The 18,677-nt window shown below is 37.4% G+C and overlaps 1 protein-coding gene across 3 annotated transcripts in view; it reads left to right on the plus strand.

Moving 5' to 3' along the window:
• Positions 1 to 16,704, plus strand: part of LOC102482769 (C-type lectin domain containing 6A) — an 18,688-nt gene extending 1,984 nt beyond the window's left edge. For 2 of the 3 annotated variants that reach the window (XM_027771107.1, XM_027771105.1), the window contains 4 exons: positions 2,136 to 2,237; positions 6,346 to 6,497; positions 14,759 to 14,874; positions 16,449 to 16,704. In XM_027771107.1, coding sequence (XP_027626908.1) covers positions 2,136 to 2,237; positions 6,346 to 6,497; positions 14,759 to 14,874; positions 16,449 to 16,593 — 515 coding nt within the window. In that variant the 3' untranslated portion in view covers positions 16,594 to 16,704. The remainder of the gene's footprint in view (positions 1 to 2,135; positions 2,238 to 6,345; positions 6,498 to 14,758; positions 14,875 to 16,448) is intronic. The other variant, XM_027771106.1, reaches the window with a different exon arrangement.
• Positions 16,705 to 18,677: the final 1,973 nt, after the last annotated feature.

Here is an 18,677-nt window from a genome sequence, read left to right on the forward strand (position 1 = left end):
CAACGGCACAGGCCCTATAGCAAAAAACGCTCAAAAAAAAATTAAATAAAAACAGACCCCATCCAATGGCTCCTGGTCATACCACAGTCCATCCTTTTTTAAAATTTACTGCAAGATGCATGTGCTTGCTGGGGAGAGACAGAAAGAGAGAGAGAGAGAGAGAGAAGGAGGAGGAGGAAGAGGCAACTCCCACGCATGAAAAATGGCCACAGTGAAATCCCTTCTCCTCCATTCCCCCTTTTCAGTATTTTGGGCCTGAATGCAGTTGCCTACACATGTCTCCAAATCAGGCTCAAGCAGTGAGATCTGGTCATTTGGGGTCTACCTGCTCTAAATGCAGTGCCATAGGCTGGCCCACCACAGTTTTTTCTTCAACTCTTCATGTAGTCAGAATCCTGGGCATATGTGCATGCATGCTTCTGCCTTGTTTCTCAAGCCACCAGGGCTGAGATTGAAACTCATCAATCAGGTGACATCTAGCTTTATCTGTGCAGTCCTAAACTTTGAGCTACAGGCCCAGCTTGAAGGTATATACACTTTATTTAAGATATACATCTATTCATAGGAGCCATTAAAATAGGAACTTTAAGAGGGACCAAATGGTTGAAGTATATATACCCTCTTCATAGGAGAGAGAAAAATTGGGGAATGAAGGGACCCGATGCTTACACAATGCTTAGTAAGCTATTTTCATTGGGAGCTGAATGGGGCCAACAAGTTAGGAATGTAAGGATTGAAACTGCGTAGGAACGAAGGTTGTCTCAATGTGCAGACAACATTTCTTCAGAAATATCTGGGAGCTGCCTTCCGAAGAATAGATGAAAAGTCTGTCTGGTTGATGGCTTTTAGTCTCTTCTGGGTAGTTCCTCTTTCCTGGTTATTTGGTGAGTTTCCTAGGAAGACGGTTAAGATGGTTGTACTTCTACTGGAAAGAAGTTTCCTTCCTGAGGTAAGTCCCTTCCAGAGAAGATCCTCCTTGTACTTGGAGTGGGGAGAACAAGACAAGGTTTTAGGGACCTTGATTCTGACGCAGCTCCTAAGAACGTTCATCGTGTCGGTGTGCCAACTTTTAGGGTATTGTTTTCTGAGCCCTAGCACCTCCAAACACTTGTCCCAAGGTCATTATCTGAGATGTCTCAAATAACTTTTTGCTCTCAATCTACAATTTGGTTACCTGCTAAGGTGATTTTAAATAGTTCTTCAATAGTCAGGAAGGGAATGAAAGTGTCTTTATAACAGACTTTGTAGTGGTCATTTTTGTAGATGTTTGAGATGAACTGACTAGAATCTCTGCCCTAGAGCATAGAGCTTAAATCCCTGTGGAGAAAGGGAGAAAGTCAGGTGCGTTATATGTGCAACTCCCTCTGAAGATGCAGATAAATCTCCACATCTTTAGTAAAACACAAAGAATCATCACCAAAGTTAGACTCTATTTCACTTTCATGGTTAAGTACAAGAGAGGAGGAGCTTAAGAATATTTTTTATTTCATTATTCAAAAAGAAACAGAAATTTAGGGCCCCCAAAACATGGGCTCAGAGACAGGTTGACAGAGTTGACAGGGTTGAGCTTCAGGAGTAGGAGGACAAAAGAGACATGAGAAAAGAATGGAGTCAGGATCTGAGCGAGAACAGGTCTTCTTCAAAGTGCACTCCCAGGACATGTAAGTTAACTTTCACTTGAGACATTTTAAATGTCTCTAGACATTTCAAGTCTGCCCTTGCTTATTATTTACCCCACAGTTACCTGCAGTTTGAAGTATTCAGAAAACATGAAAACAACCTATGGACTTGGCCCCACGTTATTAAAATTAAGAAGCATCTAGTGAGTCCACAAAACAGCTATTGATGACTTTGTGGCAGTCCTTTTTGTAGATGTTTGAGATTAACTGATGTAGAATCACTGTCAGAAAGCACTGAGTTTAAATCCTAGTGGAGAAAATGAAAAAGAATGAGCAAACATATAAGCAAATAAGATAAATGAATACAAACAAGTGAGAGTTCATGATGACCTTTACTGGACTTACATAGAGAAAGCACATTGGAGGTTGAAGGTAAGATAGCTTGGCACAGACGTAGGCTTTAAAGCGCTATAGCAAAGGAATAGATTGATATTAATCCTTCTCCTTTCCTCACAGTGACTTATCATCTTACATATGGCAAAACTGTCAAAAGGCTGTCTGAACTACACACGTTTCACTCGACCCTAACCTGCTTCAGTGAAGGGACAAGGGTGACAGGTAAACTTCACGATTAACTAGACTTTCCCTTCTCTCAGAGAGGTCAGGGTTGAGCTCAAAATTGGTGTATTCTAGTGTGCTCGTGTGTTTAGTAACAACATCCTTTCAAATAATATTACTATGAAAAATGAAAAACTAATAATAAAAATTTTATTTTGTTTAAATTTAAAAAATAATTGAAATCAGCTTTGTATCCTTGTTTCCCAAGCAGTCTCAGTGTTGAGAAATTCCGGTTCACAGATTGAATTAGTTTCTTCACTAAACCAGTACTCTGCTTTGACCACTGGTGTTTGAATTGTTTTGCTTTACAAATTCCAAAAGGATTTTGAAAAATTATTATTCTTTTACACAACTTAATTTGAAAGCTAAAGATTTTGAATCATGGTATCAAAGTACAGTCTTTAATTTCTGGAACATTGCAAATACTGAATTTAAAAATAAAAACTTTGAATCTTTTTTTAAAAAGTACCCACTTGGGACCAGCAGTTAGCGTAATGGCTATGTCGCTGGACTCCCGTGTAGTTGACTGTGGTTCCTGTCCCGGACCCGGTGGCTTAAAATTCACACCGGGCACGTGTGCGTGCATGCCCAAGATCCCAAGAGGAGAATGGAGGAGAAGGGACTGTGGCATTGCCATCCCCCTTGGGGGGTGATTTCTCGCTTTCTGTCTCTCTGTCTCTCTCTGTCTGTCTGGAGAGCACACATGCCCTATGGCAAAAACCTCTCCAATAAATAAATAAAGTACCCACTAGTGCTTAAGTACCATTACAAAGTGTCAATACCCATCATCTATTCATAAAAATGAATAAGTATGTTAGTATTTGGTTGTCAGATGTTTCTAATTGCCAGAAGGTACATGCATTGCCAAAGAGGAAAAGGAAGAGAAAGAGAGAGAATTTTCCAATGAAGATTGATCATGCCACAATTCCTTCACCTACATTTGCCCATCCTGTCAGGATTTTAGGCATGCACTTACATGTGCCTGGTGTGTTTTTCCAAGCCACTGGGCCCAGGATTTGAACCATTGTCAGCTATGTGGGACTCAACTCTCTTAACCACTAGGCCATGGGGCTTGCTAAATGTATATTAGATTGTGGAGAAAGTCATGACATAATTTTCTATGTTTTTATATGCAAAAATGCATCATGACTCAACAACCCAATAGATGACTATATATTTAATATTTTATTTACTGGAGACCATTCAAACAATTTCCTTGGGTTGACTTATTGTTACAATGATCAGAACACAACATTTAGAGCATCATATATGTGTTATAAGTTTTGATAAATAATTACTAATAAAATAAAATGCCATTGGGAGTGTATCTCTTAATGAAATGAACTGGGCTTTCTAAAAATTCCAATTAGAGAATCCATGATAGAATAATGTTATTGCTAGAATAAGAGAAATTTCAACATCAATTCTCGATTTTTCAATTTAACAACACAGACTGATAAATCTTGCTCACCTAAATAAGTAAATAGGAATGGAAAGAGCTTTGTTAAAATGTAACCAAATTTTTTGAAATTTTTATTTATCTATATAAGAACATGTAAGACTATATTCCACGCATACATGCAGCCCACACTGCTAAAATGCTGCACTCCTCATGCCAGGACTACATGGGAGGCCTGAATTTAATGCCCAGCCCTATGTAAAGGCTGGATGCTGTGGCATGCACCTGGAGTCCCAGTGACCTGTGAGGCTGAGGCATGAGGATGGGGTGTGACAAGACTATCTAAAAGCAAACAAACATTTGTAGGTCTGTTCATTGGGAATTTGCTAAGGTTAATCTTCAATATTGTTGAAAGTAAAGAATAAGAGCTAGAATAATTTGGAAAAGATTTATTTCTCAGTCAGTAGTCATTTGCTTTCTCAATTTCTGGGGAGTACAGCAAAAATGTTTTAACAAGGCTTATCAAATAATTATTAGTTACACTTGTTATTTTTTTACACTTATGAAATACCTCCATCAGCCTGCTGTTCTCAGAATGAATTGGAAAAATAAACTTTATTAATCTCAGTATACCTTCTTGACAAATGCTTTTATTGATGACAGCTTTTAATACTTTTTGTCACGCTCAGAGCTGGAGCATACCAGTGTGTGGCAGAATGTGTGACATATAACCAAGTTGCCAAGCCAACCTCTACATCAAAACAGTCAGCCAAACTATGTTATGTGTGTATGGTTTTCTATAGGGCATGTGCACTCGCCAAAAAGAGACAAAAAGAGGGAAAGTCAGAAATCACTCCCAGGGAGGAAGGTCATACTGCAATCCTTTCTCCTCCGTTCTCCTCTCAGGATTTTGGGCACCCAAGTACACACACCCAACATAATTTTCAAGCTTCCAAGTCTGAAATTCAAACCACGGTCAGCTCTGCGGGAATCTAGTACCTTAGCCACCTTACCACCTGCTCTCCCCTAGACTTTCTAAATTCAAATAATATGTTAATATACACTTTTATTATAAAAAAGCAATAAGTAATAATAAAAAGAGTATATAATTAAGTTATATTTCTAAAAGCAGAAGACATTACAATGATAGAGATTAGGCTTACCTATTTTATTCATTTGATACCATTATAAAAGGAAGAATTGGACTCAGCTCTGGTGGTACGTGCTGCTAAGATGGTGCTACTCTCAGCTGAGGCCTGGGCTCCATTTCCAGCCCACCCAGACAGGATGATGTGGTGGTACACGCCCGTAGTTCCTTTTACTGGGAGGCGGGGGTAAGAGAAACATGACATGGTGAGACCAAGTCAAAGATATCTTTCTCTCTAAAAACTCTAAAAACAAACAAAAAACAAATACCTATGAAATAAAAGAAAGTATTAATGTATTGATTGTTTTTTATCACTTAACATGCAATGATATAAGAAAGTAAAATAAAAAATAAAAGAGAACTACATAGAATAATATTGATGAATCTTATCCATGTAAAATGAAAAAATAAACTGAAGGAGATCACATATAATATAATAATGTTTTTAAATGTCAAAACCTGGGGCCCGAAGGTGGTATGATGGTTAAGGGGACGGGACTCCCACATGGCTGACTGCGGTGCAAGTTCCAGACCTGGCGGCTTGCTGTCTCAGTTTCTCTCTCTTTCTCTCTCTCTCCCCCACCCTGGTCAAACTAAAATAAATAGAAGAAAGAAAGGAAGAAAGGAAGAAAGAAAGAAAGAAAGAGAGAGAGAGAAAGAAAGAAAAATACTAGGAAAAAATGTCAAAACTCAAAAAATCTAAACAATTTATGAATTAGTGATATAGGTGTAAATATGTATACTACATATGTAATATGTATGCATGTATATTATATATGTAATCCAAATGTACCAGGGGATGACTGGCTATCGATTTAATATTAGGAGAGTGGCTACCCGGTATTTTCAAGGGGAAAGAAGAGAGAACTGATCATTGCTTAAGACTCTTAGGTGCTTAATACTGTGTGCCAATTACTAACAGATAGCATTTATCAAGCAATTATTCTCTGTTAAGCACCTTTTAAAATAGTTGACACATATTGGACAGCTAAATCCCTCTGTGAGATTGGCACTACCATCTCCAGTTAAAGATGAAATGACTGAGGCTCAGGGAAGTTGTACAACTTGCTCAAAGACATACATAATAAATGGTGGAGATATTAACTCTAACGTGGCATAATTCTAATTCTCATAACCAACCTCTGCAATTGCTATTTCTGTTTTTAAAACTAAGGCCCTGTGAGTTGTCCAAGATAATTGAGTAGAACTGTGTTTTCTAATTCGTCTGTGTTAGTCATTTAAAACTCTGAAAGAACTCGATGTTTGATGCGGAAGTGACATGAAACAACAGCAATAACAACAACAAAATAGCAGTCTTTGGCAAAAGAAAAAAAATCTAGAGAAATGTGCAGGTAAACTTTAGTAAATGTTGAAGACTTCATGTCAAAGAGTGTTTATTGAGTCAATTTTATGGCCCCGAATTATCTAATTAGTAAATACTTGAATTAAGAAACCATCTGTAGAAAACAACCTGAGGTCCTTGGAATTTTGTATGTACAAAGCACACCTCTTTAATCTTCCTGGTTCATCTTACCCTCACCCCTCTCTTTCCTATAACACAGAAAAGGTCTGGGGATGTTGCCCAAGTACTTGGATGTCATTTGGTTCCAGCTGCTACCTCGTTATTAATGAAGAGAATTTTTGGAAGAAGAGTGAGCAGAAATGTGTTGAGATGGGGGCACATTTGGTGGTGGTCAACACAGAAGCAGAGCAGGTCATTTTTTAAAATTTATTTATTTACAAAAAAAATTTCTTAATTATGGAAATAACATACAACAGAATTTACCATCTTAACTACTTTTAAAAATTGTGTCTGTGTGTTTGTGTTTTCTGTGTTTGTATCTGTGGTTCTTTGTTTATTTCTTTGTTTTTTCAGACAGGGTCTTGCTCTGTTGCACTCTCCTGCCTCAGCCTCCCAAGTAGCTGGTTCTACACCACACCCGGCATTTTTGAGTGAGCTGGGACTCAAACCTCCATGTGGTCTCAACCTGCTGAGCAGCAATGTCTACCCTGGGCTGCTACGGCTGAGCATATTTTAACCATTTGAAAGTATAATTTAGTAGTGTTTGCTATAGTCACATTTTCGGGCAATAGATTCTCTAGCACCTTTCTTTCTTACAAAACTGGAACTCCCTACCCATTGAGCGATGACTCATTTTCCTGTCCCCTGAAGATAATTCTACTTTCTGTTTCTATGAGTTTGACTACTTTAGCTACCATAGGCAGTATTTGTCCTTTTGTGACTGGTTTATTTCATTTAGCATAATGCCGACAAGCTTCATTAGCATGAGACATTTTCTTCCTTTTTAAGACTGAATAATATGCCATTATAGGTGTATTCACGTTTTCTTTTCTTTTGTTATTTTATTTATTTTTTCCCGCTTTAGTGAGGTGCAACTGACAGATACAAATGATATATTTAAAATTGACAGCATGATGACTTGTGTCTATATCGTGAAATGATTACCACAAAGAAGTTAACACAAGTGTTACCTCATATGATTTCCCTTCTTTTTCTTCTTCTCCTCAACCTCCTCCTCCTTCTTTCTTTTTCTTTCTTTCTTTCCCAAGGTGGCAGTTTGAATAGGTGATATTTTACTGTAGCTTTGAATTGTGTTCCTTTTATGATTAGTAATATTGAGCATTTTTTAATATATATAGTAGTTGGTCATCTGGATATCTTCATAATAAAAGTTTATTCAAGCCCTTTATTCACTTTTTCATTGTGTTATTTTGTTGTTGGAAGCTAATTCTACACCACACCCGGCATTTTTGTGTGAGCTGGGAATCAAACCTTAACCTCCATGTGGTCTCAATCTGCTGAGCTGGGAATCAAACCTTAACCTCCATGTGGTCTCAATCTTCTGAGCTCTTTCTATATTCTCTATATTAACCCCTTTTCAGATCTATGACATACAAATATTCTCTCTCATTCCATGGGCTGCTTATACTAGTTGATTGCTTCCTTTCCTGTGCAGAAGCTTTATCGTTTGATGTAGTATCATTCTATTTTTGCTATTTTTTGTCTGTGGTTTTGGTGTTATCTCTAAAAATACATTGCCACTTCCAATTTTATAAAGCTCTTCATTTTCTTTTAGGAATTTTATAATTTCAGGTATTACACTTAGTTCTTTGAAATAGTTTTAGTTAATTTATGTATATGTGTAAGTTAAGGATCCGACTTCATTCTCTTGCATATCTCTATCCAATATTCCCAGCATCATTTGTTGACAAGATTGCTCTTTCCTCACTATGGAGTTGTGGCACCTTGTTGTGGAGCATTTGATCGTGTATGTGAGGGTTTATTTGGGGACTCAATTTGGTTACTCTATTGGTCTATATGGTCTGTTTTAATGCCAGTGCCATGCTATTTTGATTATTGTAGCTTTGGAATAAGTCTTGAAATCAAGATGTTTGACCTCTAACTTTGTTCTTCTTTTTCAAGGTTATTTTGGCTATTTGGTGTCTCTTTAGATTTTATGTAAATTTTATATATTTTTTTCTATTTCTAAAAAAATGGCATGGGATGTTGACAAAGATTATTTTGACTCTTTAGATTCCTTTGGATGGTATGAACATTTGAACTATTTTTTTTTTTTTGAGAGGTTTTTGCTATAGGGTGCGTGCGCTCGCCAGACAGAGAGAGACAGAGAGACAGAAAGCGAGAAATCACCCCCCAGGGGGGATGGCCACACCGCAATCCCTTCTCCTCCATTCTCCTCTTGGGATCTTGGGCACGCCCCCACCCGCGCCCGGCGTGAGTTTTAAGCCACCGGGTCCAGGACACGAACCACGGTCGACTACGTGGGAGTCCAGCAACACAGCCATTACGCTAACTGCTGGTCCCAACATTTGAACTATTTTGAGTTTGCCAAGCCATAAATGTAGGATGTCTTTCCATTCAATTGTCTTCTTTGATTTTCTTCATTACTATTTTATGGTTTTTAGAGTATAGCTCCTTCACTTCACTTCCTAGTTTAAGTTTATTCCCACAGATTTTATTCTTTTTTAATGCAGTCATAAATGGGGCTATTTAAAATTTTCCTTTTCAGATTGTTTATTGTTAGCATATAGAAATGTTGCTTTTTTTTTTTAACATTTTTGCCATAGGGTGCGCGTGCTGACTTGAGAGAGACAGAGACAGAGAAAATGAGAAATCACCTCTATGGAGATGGCCATGCTACAACCCCTTGTCCTCTATTTTCCTTCAGGATTTTGGGCACAAATGCATTGGGCGTGATTTTCGAACTAACAGATCTGGGGCTCTAACCATGGTCTGCTATGTAGGAATCTAGCACCACCTGCTGGTCCCAAAATTCTACTTATTTTTAAATTCTGATTTTATATCTTGCAAGTCTGCCAAATTTGTTTCCTAGTTATAATTTTCTGAATTTTTATTTTTTTTTACATGTAATATCATGCCATTTTTGAGCAGAAACAATTTTACTTTTCCCTTTCTAATTTAAATAACTTTTGTTTTCTTGCCTGTTTGCTCTGGCTAAAGTTTCCATTACTGTGGAGAAGGAAATAATGAAACTAGAGATCCTTTGCCTTGTTCAAAATCTTAGAAGAAGGGACCAGCAGTTAGCTTAATGGTTATGTCACTGGACTCCCATGTGGTCAACCGCAGTTCAAGTCCTGGACCCAGGGACTTAAATTCACACTGGGCATGTGTGATCCTGAGAGGAGAATAGAGAAGGGATTGTGGCATGGTCTTCCCCCCTGGGGGGTGATTACTTGTTTTCTGTCTCTGTCTTTTTGGCGAGCACACATGCCCTAGAGCAAAAATCTCCAAAAAAAAAAATCTTAAAAGAAAAGCTTTCCTTCTTCTTTTCTCTCTCTCTCTCTCTCTCTCTTTTTTTTTTTTTTTTGCCATTGAATAAGATGTTATCTGTGGGTTTTTCATAAATGACCTTTATTATGTTGAGAAACTTTCCTTCTGTTCCTTGTGTGCTGAGTATTTTTATTATGGAAGGCTACTGAATTTAGACAGTTGTTTTTTTCTCTGTCATTTAAGATAATCATGCAGTTCTTCCTTTATCCTATTAATCTGGTTTATTACACTGATTGACTTTCATATGTTGAATTATCTTTGCATTCGTGGAATAAATCCCATTTGATTACTATGTATAATCCTTTTGATAAACTGTTGAATTTTTTTCTAGTATTTTGCTGAGGAGTTTTGTATCAATATTCACTGTATTGGTACGCAGTTTTCTTCTCTTGTAGTACTTTTTTTTTTGGAGAGGTTTTTGCTTTAGGGTGTGTGCACTTGCCAGAATGACAGAGAGACAGAAAGCGAGAAATCTCTCCCTAGGCGGGATGGCCACGCTGCAATATCTTCTTCTCCATTCTCCTCTCGGAATCTTGGGTACATATACACATGCACCCGGCGTGAGTTTAAGCCACCGGATCTGGGACTCTAACTGCGGTGGACTACATGGGAGTCCAGTGACATAGCCATTACACCGATAGTTGGTCCCTGCAGTACTTTTGATATCAGAAAAATGATGGTCTCATAAAACAAGTTTGGAAATGCTCCCTCCTCTTTAATTTTTTTAATAGGGTTTCAGGAAGATAGGTGTTAATTCTTCTTTAAATGTATTACTGAATTCACCAGTGAAACCTTCTTCTTTATTGTGTGGGTCTTCATTATTGATTTAATTTCTTTACTAGATATGAGCTGTTTATATTTGTATTTCTGCCTCATATGGTTTGTAGGAAGTATATTTTAAGATTTCTTCATTTCTTCTAGGTTATTTAATTTGTTGGCATATAATTATTCATAATAATATAATCTCTTTTAATTCTGTGACATTAATTGTTATGTCCCCTATTTCACATTTTAGTCATTTCAATCCTTTCCACTTTTTCTTAGTTAATCTAGGTAAGTGTTTTTAATGTTGTGGTGCTATTCTCCCTTCACTTCTGCCAATGTTTGATTTTCATATATAGGAGCTCTAATATTGGGTACATATATATTTATAGTTGCTATACCTTCCTGTTTGGTCTCTAATGACACTTTTTGACTTAAATGTTATATTGCCTGATATCAATATGGCTACTCATGCTCTTTCTTGGGTAATGTTTGTCTGGAATTTTTTTTTTCTATCCTTTTACTTTTAGCAGATGTGAGCTTTAGATATAAAATGAGTCTTTTGTGCAGCGTATACTTGGATCTCGTTGGTTGTTGTTGTTGTTAAGCTAATATGTCTTTCTGTTAAGTATTATGTTCAATCCATTATGTTTAAAGTAGTTATTGATAAAGAGGGACTTTCTATCTTCATTTTATCATTTATTATTATGTTTTGTTCATTGTTTTCTGTATATATTGCAAGTCTTTTCTTTCTCTTTTTCTTTCTTGCTGCTTTCCTTTATGTTTTACCCATTTTCTTTAGTGATGTTTTTATACTTAGTCCATTTGTGTGTGTGTGTGTGTGTGTGCTGCTAACAGGAATACCTAAAATTAGGTGAATTTAAGAGAATAGAGGCTTGTTTTGACTCATGATTCTGGTGGCCGGACAGTCCAAAGATGTAAGACTGACCTACATGGCAGAGGACAGGCTTGAGAGAGTGGCAGTCCATCGTTTCTGTTTTATTCTCTCTACTAATAGACCCACCAGAACTCGGTCGTAGGGACACTGCCCTGATGACATTATCAGAGTCCCAAAAGCCCAACTCTGGGATATCATGAAGGAATTTTCACTAAACACCTCTACAATATAATCAAGTCCCAAGATAGACTTCTTTGGGACATCTAAATTAAAAACATGAACCTTTGGGAGAAAAGCAATTATCCAAACCGTGAAGGTTTTTTCTCACTGCCTTTTGTGTACCTCTTGCAGGTATTTCCCTGTGGCTATAATGGAGATTTCATAAAGCATATTAAAGTTATGAAAATTTAAGATGATTTTGATAACAACTTGAATTGCATGCAAAAACTCTATTCTTTAATATTCTCTTACCGTTTGTGTTACTGATGCCACAAATCACATCTACTTATGTTGTGCATTCATTGTCATAGCTTTTATAGTTATTCTCATGTTTTATAAAATATTTATATTTTAATATTTATATAGTTTTTCCTTTTAAATTCTGTATCAGAATTAAAATTGATTTGTATACTAAGATTACAATGTTACAAGTGTTACATTTGTCTATATATTTACTTTTTAAATTTTATTATTATTATTATTTTTAATTTGCCATAGAGCTTGTGTGCTCACCAGAGAGAGAGGGAAAAATGAGAAAGCAAGCCACCAGGTCCAGAACTTGAACCACAGTCAGCCATGTGGGAGTTTAACACCCCAGCCACCATGCCACCTGCTGGCCCCTATATATTTACCAGGGAGCTTTCCTACACTTTTACAATTCTGTCCACAATCCTTTTATTTCCACTTGAGGCATTTTTTAGCACGTTTAGGGCTGGTCTAGTGGTGATAAACTCTCTCCGTGTTGGCTTATCTTGGAAATTATTCATTTTACTTTTGAATGACAATTGTTTTTTGAGATACAGTATCTTAATTGGCAGAATTGTTTTTCTTTCAGTACTTTGAATGTATCATCATATTTTTCTAGCCTAAAAGGTTTCTACTGAGAAATGCTACTGATAATTATGAGAACTATCTTGTACACAATAAGCAAGTTTCTCTTTTGCTTTTAAGATTCTCTCTTCATGACTTTCGACATCATGATTAAATATGCCATTGCTTGGGTCTCTTTATACTTCTCCTGGTTAGAGTTGATCTTTTTGAATTTGTATGTCTATTTCCTTTCTCAAATATGGGACGTTGTAGGGCCATTGTTTCCTCGAATAGGCTTTCCTCTCCGTTTTCTATGTAGTCTCTTTCTACAACTCCCATAATAAATACACTGGTCCACTGGATGATGTTCGTAAAGTTCTTTTGGCTCCTTCTATCTTTTTGTATTTTTTCTTTTTGTTCCTCTGACACGATAATTTCATATGTACATCTTCAAATTTCCTGCTTGTTTCTTCTGCTTGTCTCAGTCTTTTGTTTTACCCCTCTCATGGATTTTTAATTTAGTTGTATTCTTCAGCTCTGAAGTTTCTGGTTTTTGTAGTTCTCTCTGTGCATTATTTTTCACATTGTGTTTAGTTGTATATTTGTGTTTCCTTTTAGCTCATTGAGCATCTTACCTTTGCAATTCAAAAATCTTTTTCAAGTTATTCACACATCCCTTCAATTTTTTTTTTTTTTTTTTTTAGAATCTCTTTCTTGAGATTTGTTTCTTTGATTTAACCTTGTTATCCTATTTCTTTATATGCCTTGAAACCTTTTGCTGAGATTGGGCATTTTATAAAACAGCTACTAGGGACCAGCAGATGGCGTGGTGGTAAAGGTGCTGGACTCCCAGATGGCAGACTGCAGTTCAAATCCTAGACCTGGCAGCTTGCTTTCTCAGTTTTCTTCTCTCTCTATCTCTATCTCTGATGAGTGCATGTGCCCTATAGCAAATTTAAAAGTAATAATAATAAATAAAATTAAATAAATAATAAATCTGAAAATTCCCAGCTACCTTTTTAATTGTTAAATGAATGAATGGCTTCATACAAGGAAATATCTTCACTAATTAGCCTGACTGTAGAAAATTCCCAGCTACCTTTTTAATTGTTAAATGAATGAATGGCTTCATACAAGGAAATATCTTCACTAATTAGCCTGGCTATAGATTCTAGGGGTCTTTCAAATCTTTTCTGGTGATGCATATTCTCTGGACTTGTGAATGTGATTTCCAGATAACTTTCTGGTTTCCTCTTCAAAAACTTAGTATAGTCTTTTGTTCTCCCTGGTATCTGTCTGTGGTGTTACCGTCTTTCTAGAAGCTTCAGTGCTTGCCTTTGTTCTTGGCTGCCACCAAGCATCTGAAATATGTTATCTTTCCTGCCAGCACTCTAAATCAGATAAGACAGAAATATATATATATATAAAATATATGTATATACATATTATATATATATATATATGCACACACACATATGTATGTGCATATGCATTTTTGTGAGAACTTGGATTACATAATTATAGAGGCTGAGAAGTCTCACAATTTGCCACCCGCAAGTGAGAGACTCAGGAAAGGCAACGGTGGTGTAGTCCAAGTTCAGAGTCCAAGTTGGTGTAATGGCTATATTGCTGGACTCCCATGTAGTCAACCGTGGTTCGAGTCCCGAACCCAGTGGCTTAAACTCATGCTGGGCACATGTGCATGTGTGCCCAAGATCTTGAGAAGAGAATGGAGGAGAAGGGATTGTGGCATGGCCTTCCCCCTGGGGGGTGATTTCTCACTTTCTGTCTCTCTGTCTCTCTCAGTCTTTCTGGTGCGCACACGTGCCCTATAGCAAAAACCTCTAGAATAACAACAACAACAAAAAAACTAAGAACCATGGGAGCCAGTGATGTAAATCCTAGTCCACAGTTAGTCGACTGATGTCTCAGCTCTAGCAAGCAGCAGGAAGCAAACCAAGGTGAAGTCCCCTTTTCTCCAACTTTAGTCCTTTTCAAATCTTCAGCAGTTTGAATTGATTTCTCACCCAAACTGGGGAAGGCAATCTACTTTACAAGCCTATCAGAAAGTCTATCCAGAGACACTCTTTTAGACATACCCAGAAATAATGTTTCATCTGAGTACTTCTTGACGCAGTCATGTTTACACATGTAAGTAAGCTTTACAACATCTGTGATAATTAAAAGCACAAAAATGAATTTATGCACATTTAGAATCAATTTTGTCTCTTGGTAAAGAAAATACACCTCTACCTGAGAATGGAATCCATGGGGAGGACCCTTTCTTCTATTCGGTGCTATCAGTGTTTTGGGCCTGCTCTTTTTCTCAGTGCCCTCATGTGACAGTTCCTTGCACCTTCCGTTTTCTCTGGAGTAGCTCTAATAGCATGGAGAACCCTTACTTTTAGAATCTGGAGATTCTAAAGAATGACTCCTTCTTTTCTTCATGCAGAATTTCATTGTCCAGCACCTGAATAAGTCACTTTCTTATTTCCTGGGGCTCTCAGATCCACAAGGCGATAACAACTGGCAATGGGTTGATCAGACACCTTTCAAGAATAATGGCAGGTGAGTACAGACCTAGAGTAATGAACCACAACACGTTTTTCACACAGAAAGTTGTGGAAAATATGGGACCAGTAGATGGCGTAATGGTTACATTGCTGGACTCCTATGTAGTTGACTGTGGTTCGAGTCTCGGACGCAGCGGCTTAAAACTCATGCCAAGCACGTGTTCATGCATGCCCAACAGCCCTGGAGGAGAAGGGAGGGGAAGGGATTGCAGGGTGGCCATTCCTCCTGGGGATGATTTCTCGTCTTCTGTTTCTCTGTCTCTCTGGCGAGCACACACACACTATAGCAAAAATCTCTCCAAAAATAATGTGAAAAATTTTGTTAGCAGTGGTTCTTAATATTAACATACATGATTATAATGACAATAAGAGATATAACAGTTATTGGGACCAGCAGTTAGCATAATGGCTATGTCTCTGGACTCGCATGTAGTCGACCGCAGTTCGTGTCCCGGACTCGATGGCTTAAAACTCACACTGGGCGCATGTGCATGCATGCCCAAGATCCCGAGAGGAGAATGGAGGAGAAGGGATTGCAGCGTGGCCATCCCACCTGGGGGGTGATTTCTCCCTTTCTGTCTCTCTGTCTCTCTCTGTATGTCTGGCGAGTGTATGTGCCCTTTAGCAAAAACCTCTCCAAAAAAAAGAAAAAAAAGAGAGAGATAACAGTTATTAAGTCCTTATGAAATGCATGCATCATCTCAATTAAACATCATTGAAACTTCTTTTTTAAAACTAATTTTATAGAAAAAAGGGGAATAACTTGTCAAAATCAACAAACCAATAAGATAAGAAACTGGATCTTACCTTCATATATATCTGACTCCAGGATGGTTCTCTTATCATCCCTACACCAGGGGGGATGGCCATGCTGCAATACCTTCTCCATTCTCTTCTCAGGATTTTGGGTGCACATGCACATGCACCTGGGGTGAATTTAAGTCACCGGATCCCACGGTCGACTACGTGGGACTCCAGCAATGTAACCATTCTGCCATCTGCTGTTCCCAATCTTATGAGTTCTTAGGGACCTTATTATGATTCCCATTTTTATAGATGGGTAATCTAATACCTGGGGAAATTAAATTATTTACTCAATAACAATATTAGTGAGTAGCAAAGGCAGGTCTTTTAATTCCCAAAATTATATGTGATACCCCATGCCTTACCACAGATTGCATCTGTTGCAGCTCCAGAAGAAGAGAGAAGCTTAGAAAGGTGATAAGAATATGTGATGCCAGGAGGCAGCTTTTCTATTACGTGCTATCAAGAAAGGAATTGTTTGATAACCTGTGTGAGGTTAAAGTGATAGAAGTAAAGATTCAATAGCAGGGGAAAGGTTCAAGAGTTCCAAGAGTGTTTGTTTTAAACCGGCAGTGGACTCTTAGAGGAGCAGGTGAAAAACTGAGTCCCCCGCTAGAGGATTTTGAGGAGGCCAGTATAAGAAGCAGCAGTCATTGTCATGGTCTCTCATCCTGAACCCCGTTTTGTCAACCCCAAACCTGTATACTTTCTAATTAATTGCTGTTCATTCACTGAAGAAGTGTTTCTGCCCTTTTTTCCCCCTAGGTTCTGGCACCACAATGAGCCCAATTTTTCTGCAGAGCAATGTGCTTCAATAGTTTTCTGGACACCTAAAGGATGGGGCTGGAATGATGTTTTCTGTGATACTAATAGAAACTCAATATGTGAGATGAAGAAGATTTACCTATAAGTGGAATTTTAGTCACAGAACTTTTGAAATTGTAACCCTTCATGAAATGATACTTTTTGTCTTGTAATTTACCGTTAATCCTTGGGACATAAAGGTTCGTGAAAATATTCAGATGCCTTTATCTTTATAATCATTCTTCTTCTGGTTTCTTCTTTTCCCCTAATGATAACATGAGCTCTTCTTCCCTTTGTTCTGTTTATGTCATTTGTTATCCGATTTTTTCTTTCCTTTCTTCTTACTTCCCTCCACAATCATGTCTTCTTCCAGAAACTATTATTTTTGTCTGTTAGAAGATTTATAAGGTAGTATCTTTTTTAAAATTATGACCTTCTATTTTCAAAATATCCTAAAGAAAGTCTTTTGGTCAAGATGGTGGCTGGAACAACAATTATCTGAAGGCCTCACAAGAGCCGAAGTACCTACTTTCTAGATCACTCACTCAACTGGCTGGCACTTTGGTAATGAATACTGCTAGGAGAACTCAGTTTCTCATCACATAGAAATCCCCAAATGGCTACTTGAGTGTCCTCACATTGTGGTGGGCAGCTTCCACTAGAGTCAGTAATATAAGCGAACAAGTATAAGTAGTAATGCCTTGTATGATCTAGCCTCAGAAGTTGCGCTGCTCAACTTCCATTGCCACACACTGGTTACATAGACCAAACCTGACATAATCAAGAAGGAGATTGTCCAAAGGCATGAATACGAGAAGGTGAGAATTATTGGGGGCCATCTTGCAGGCTGCCTATTACAAGGTTCCTTTAAAAGCATACTAAATTGTGTACAAAGAAGAAAAAGCATTCTTCTACGCTAAAATTATATACTAATGTTCGTAAAAATACTATAAGGAAAAGAGAACTAGAGGAAAATATTTTAAACACTTTTAACTAATAGTATTAATATCAAGAATATATAAACAATAGTCACAAATCCATAATGACAAAACAATGGGCAAAATATTTGAACAAGCCCCTCATATATGAGAAAACACATACTCTGTGCTGCTTTGTTCATAATTTAAGAACTGCAAGCTGAGACCATAATAACACATCATTTTATACGCATTTTAATGGAAAAAATTTAGAAACATAATATCGAGTTGCAGGAGATATGGATTAATAGGATCCCTTATACATTGCTGTTTTGAGTTTAACTTGGTACAATTCCTTTGGAAAGTGCATAAATGTATATTTTTGATATAAATATCACCCAACATGTGCTGTATGGAGAGATATCTAAGCTTTGTTACGTGTGGGTGCTAAAATGAGGAGATGTTCTGTGGGGAAACTTTAACCAGAGAGACTTCCTGCTTAATATGCTTTTATAATATAGGCACATATATGGCAAAGTGAAACAGCAGGTCTGATACTCACAAATCTCAATGTAATAGTTACATCTTGATGGTAGGCCAAGGGGTAGGATTTGGAGGAGTATATAGGCATATGATAAAAAAAAATTTAGTTTTTTTTGTCTTAGGCAGCGATATTAATATAATAAATATAAAACAAAATTAAAATGAAATAAAATGAGAATCAAAAGGATAGCATATGATGAATATAAAATTTTGATTAACATGTTTTTTATGTATCAAAAGTCCCTAAATGAAAAATAATCCACTGGAGACTCTGTTAGTCAAGAACACCCCTTCCTCCCAGTTACGTCTTGACTAATACTTTTGACTTCAAGACCACATAAAAGTTTCTGTGACCCTGGAGATCCAGACACTGCTGCCTTCATGCCACTGTCACCATAAATGTCTCTCTACCCACATGAGGTTGGCGGCTGGATTCTAGAATTCTCAGTCTAGCCACAACTGAGGCATCTGGAAATTCTCAACTTTTGATCTTTGTTATCAGCAAAACCAGGAAAGTAGATTTGATTTGATTTTTACTTTCCACATTTCATGCTGTTGAATATAACTGGCAGTGCCAAATTTTCATCAATTATATAGCTGGAAGAGAGTCTGGGAAAGGTAGTTTATAGCTTTTCAGGTTCTGAAGTACTGGTAGGCACAGGAGAGTTGAGAATGAAGGATGAGTGCTGGTTGACTAGATCCAGCATGATTGTGAGAGAACATTCTTTAA

This window comes from Tupaia chinensis, unplaced genomic scaffold (genome assembly GCF_000334495.1).
Source record: "Tupaia chinensis unplaced genomic scaffold, TupChi_1.0 Scaffold000183_1, whole genome shotgun sequence".
NCBI classification, from domain to species: Eukaryota; Metazoa; Chordata; class Mammalia; order Scandentia; family Tupaiidae; genus Tupaia; species Tupaia belangeri.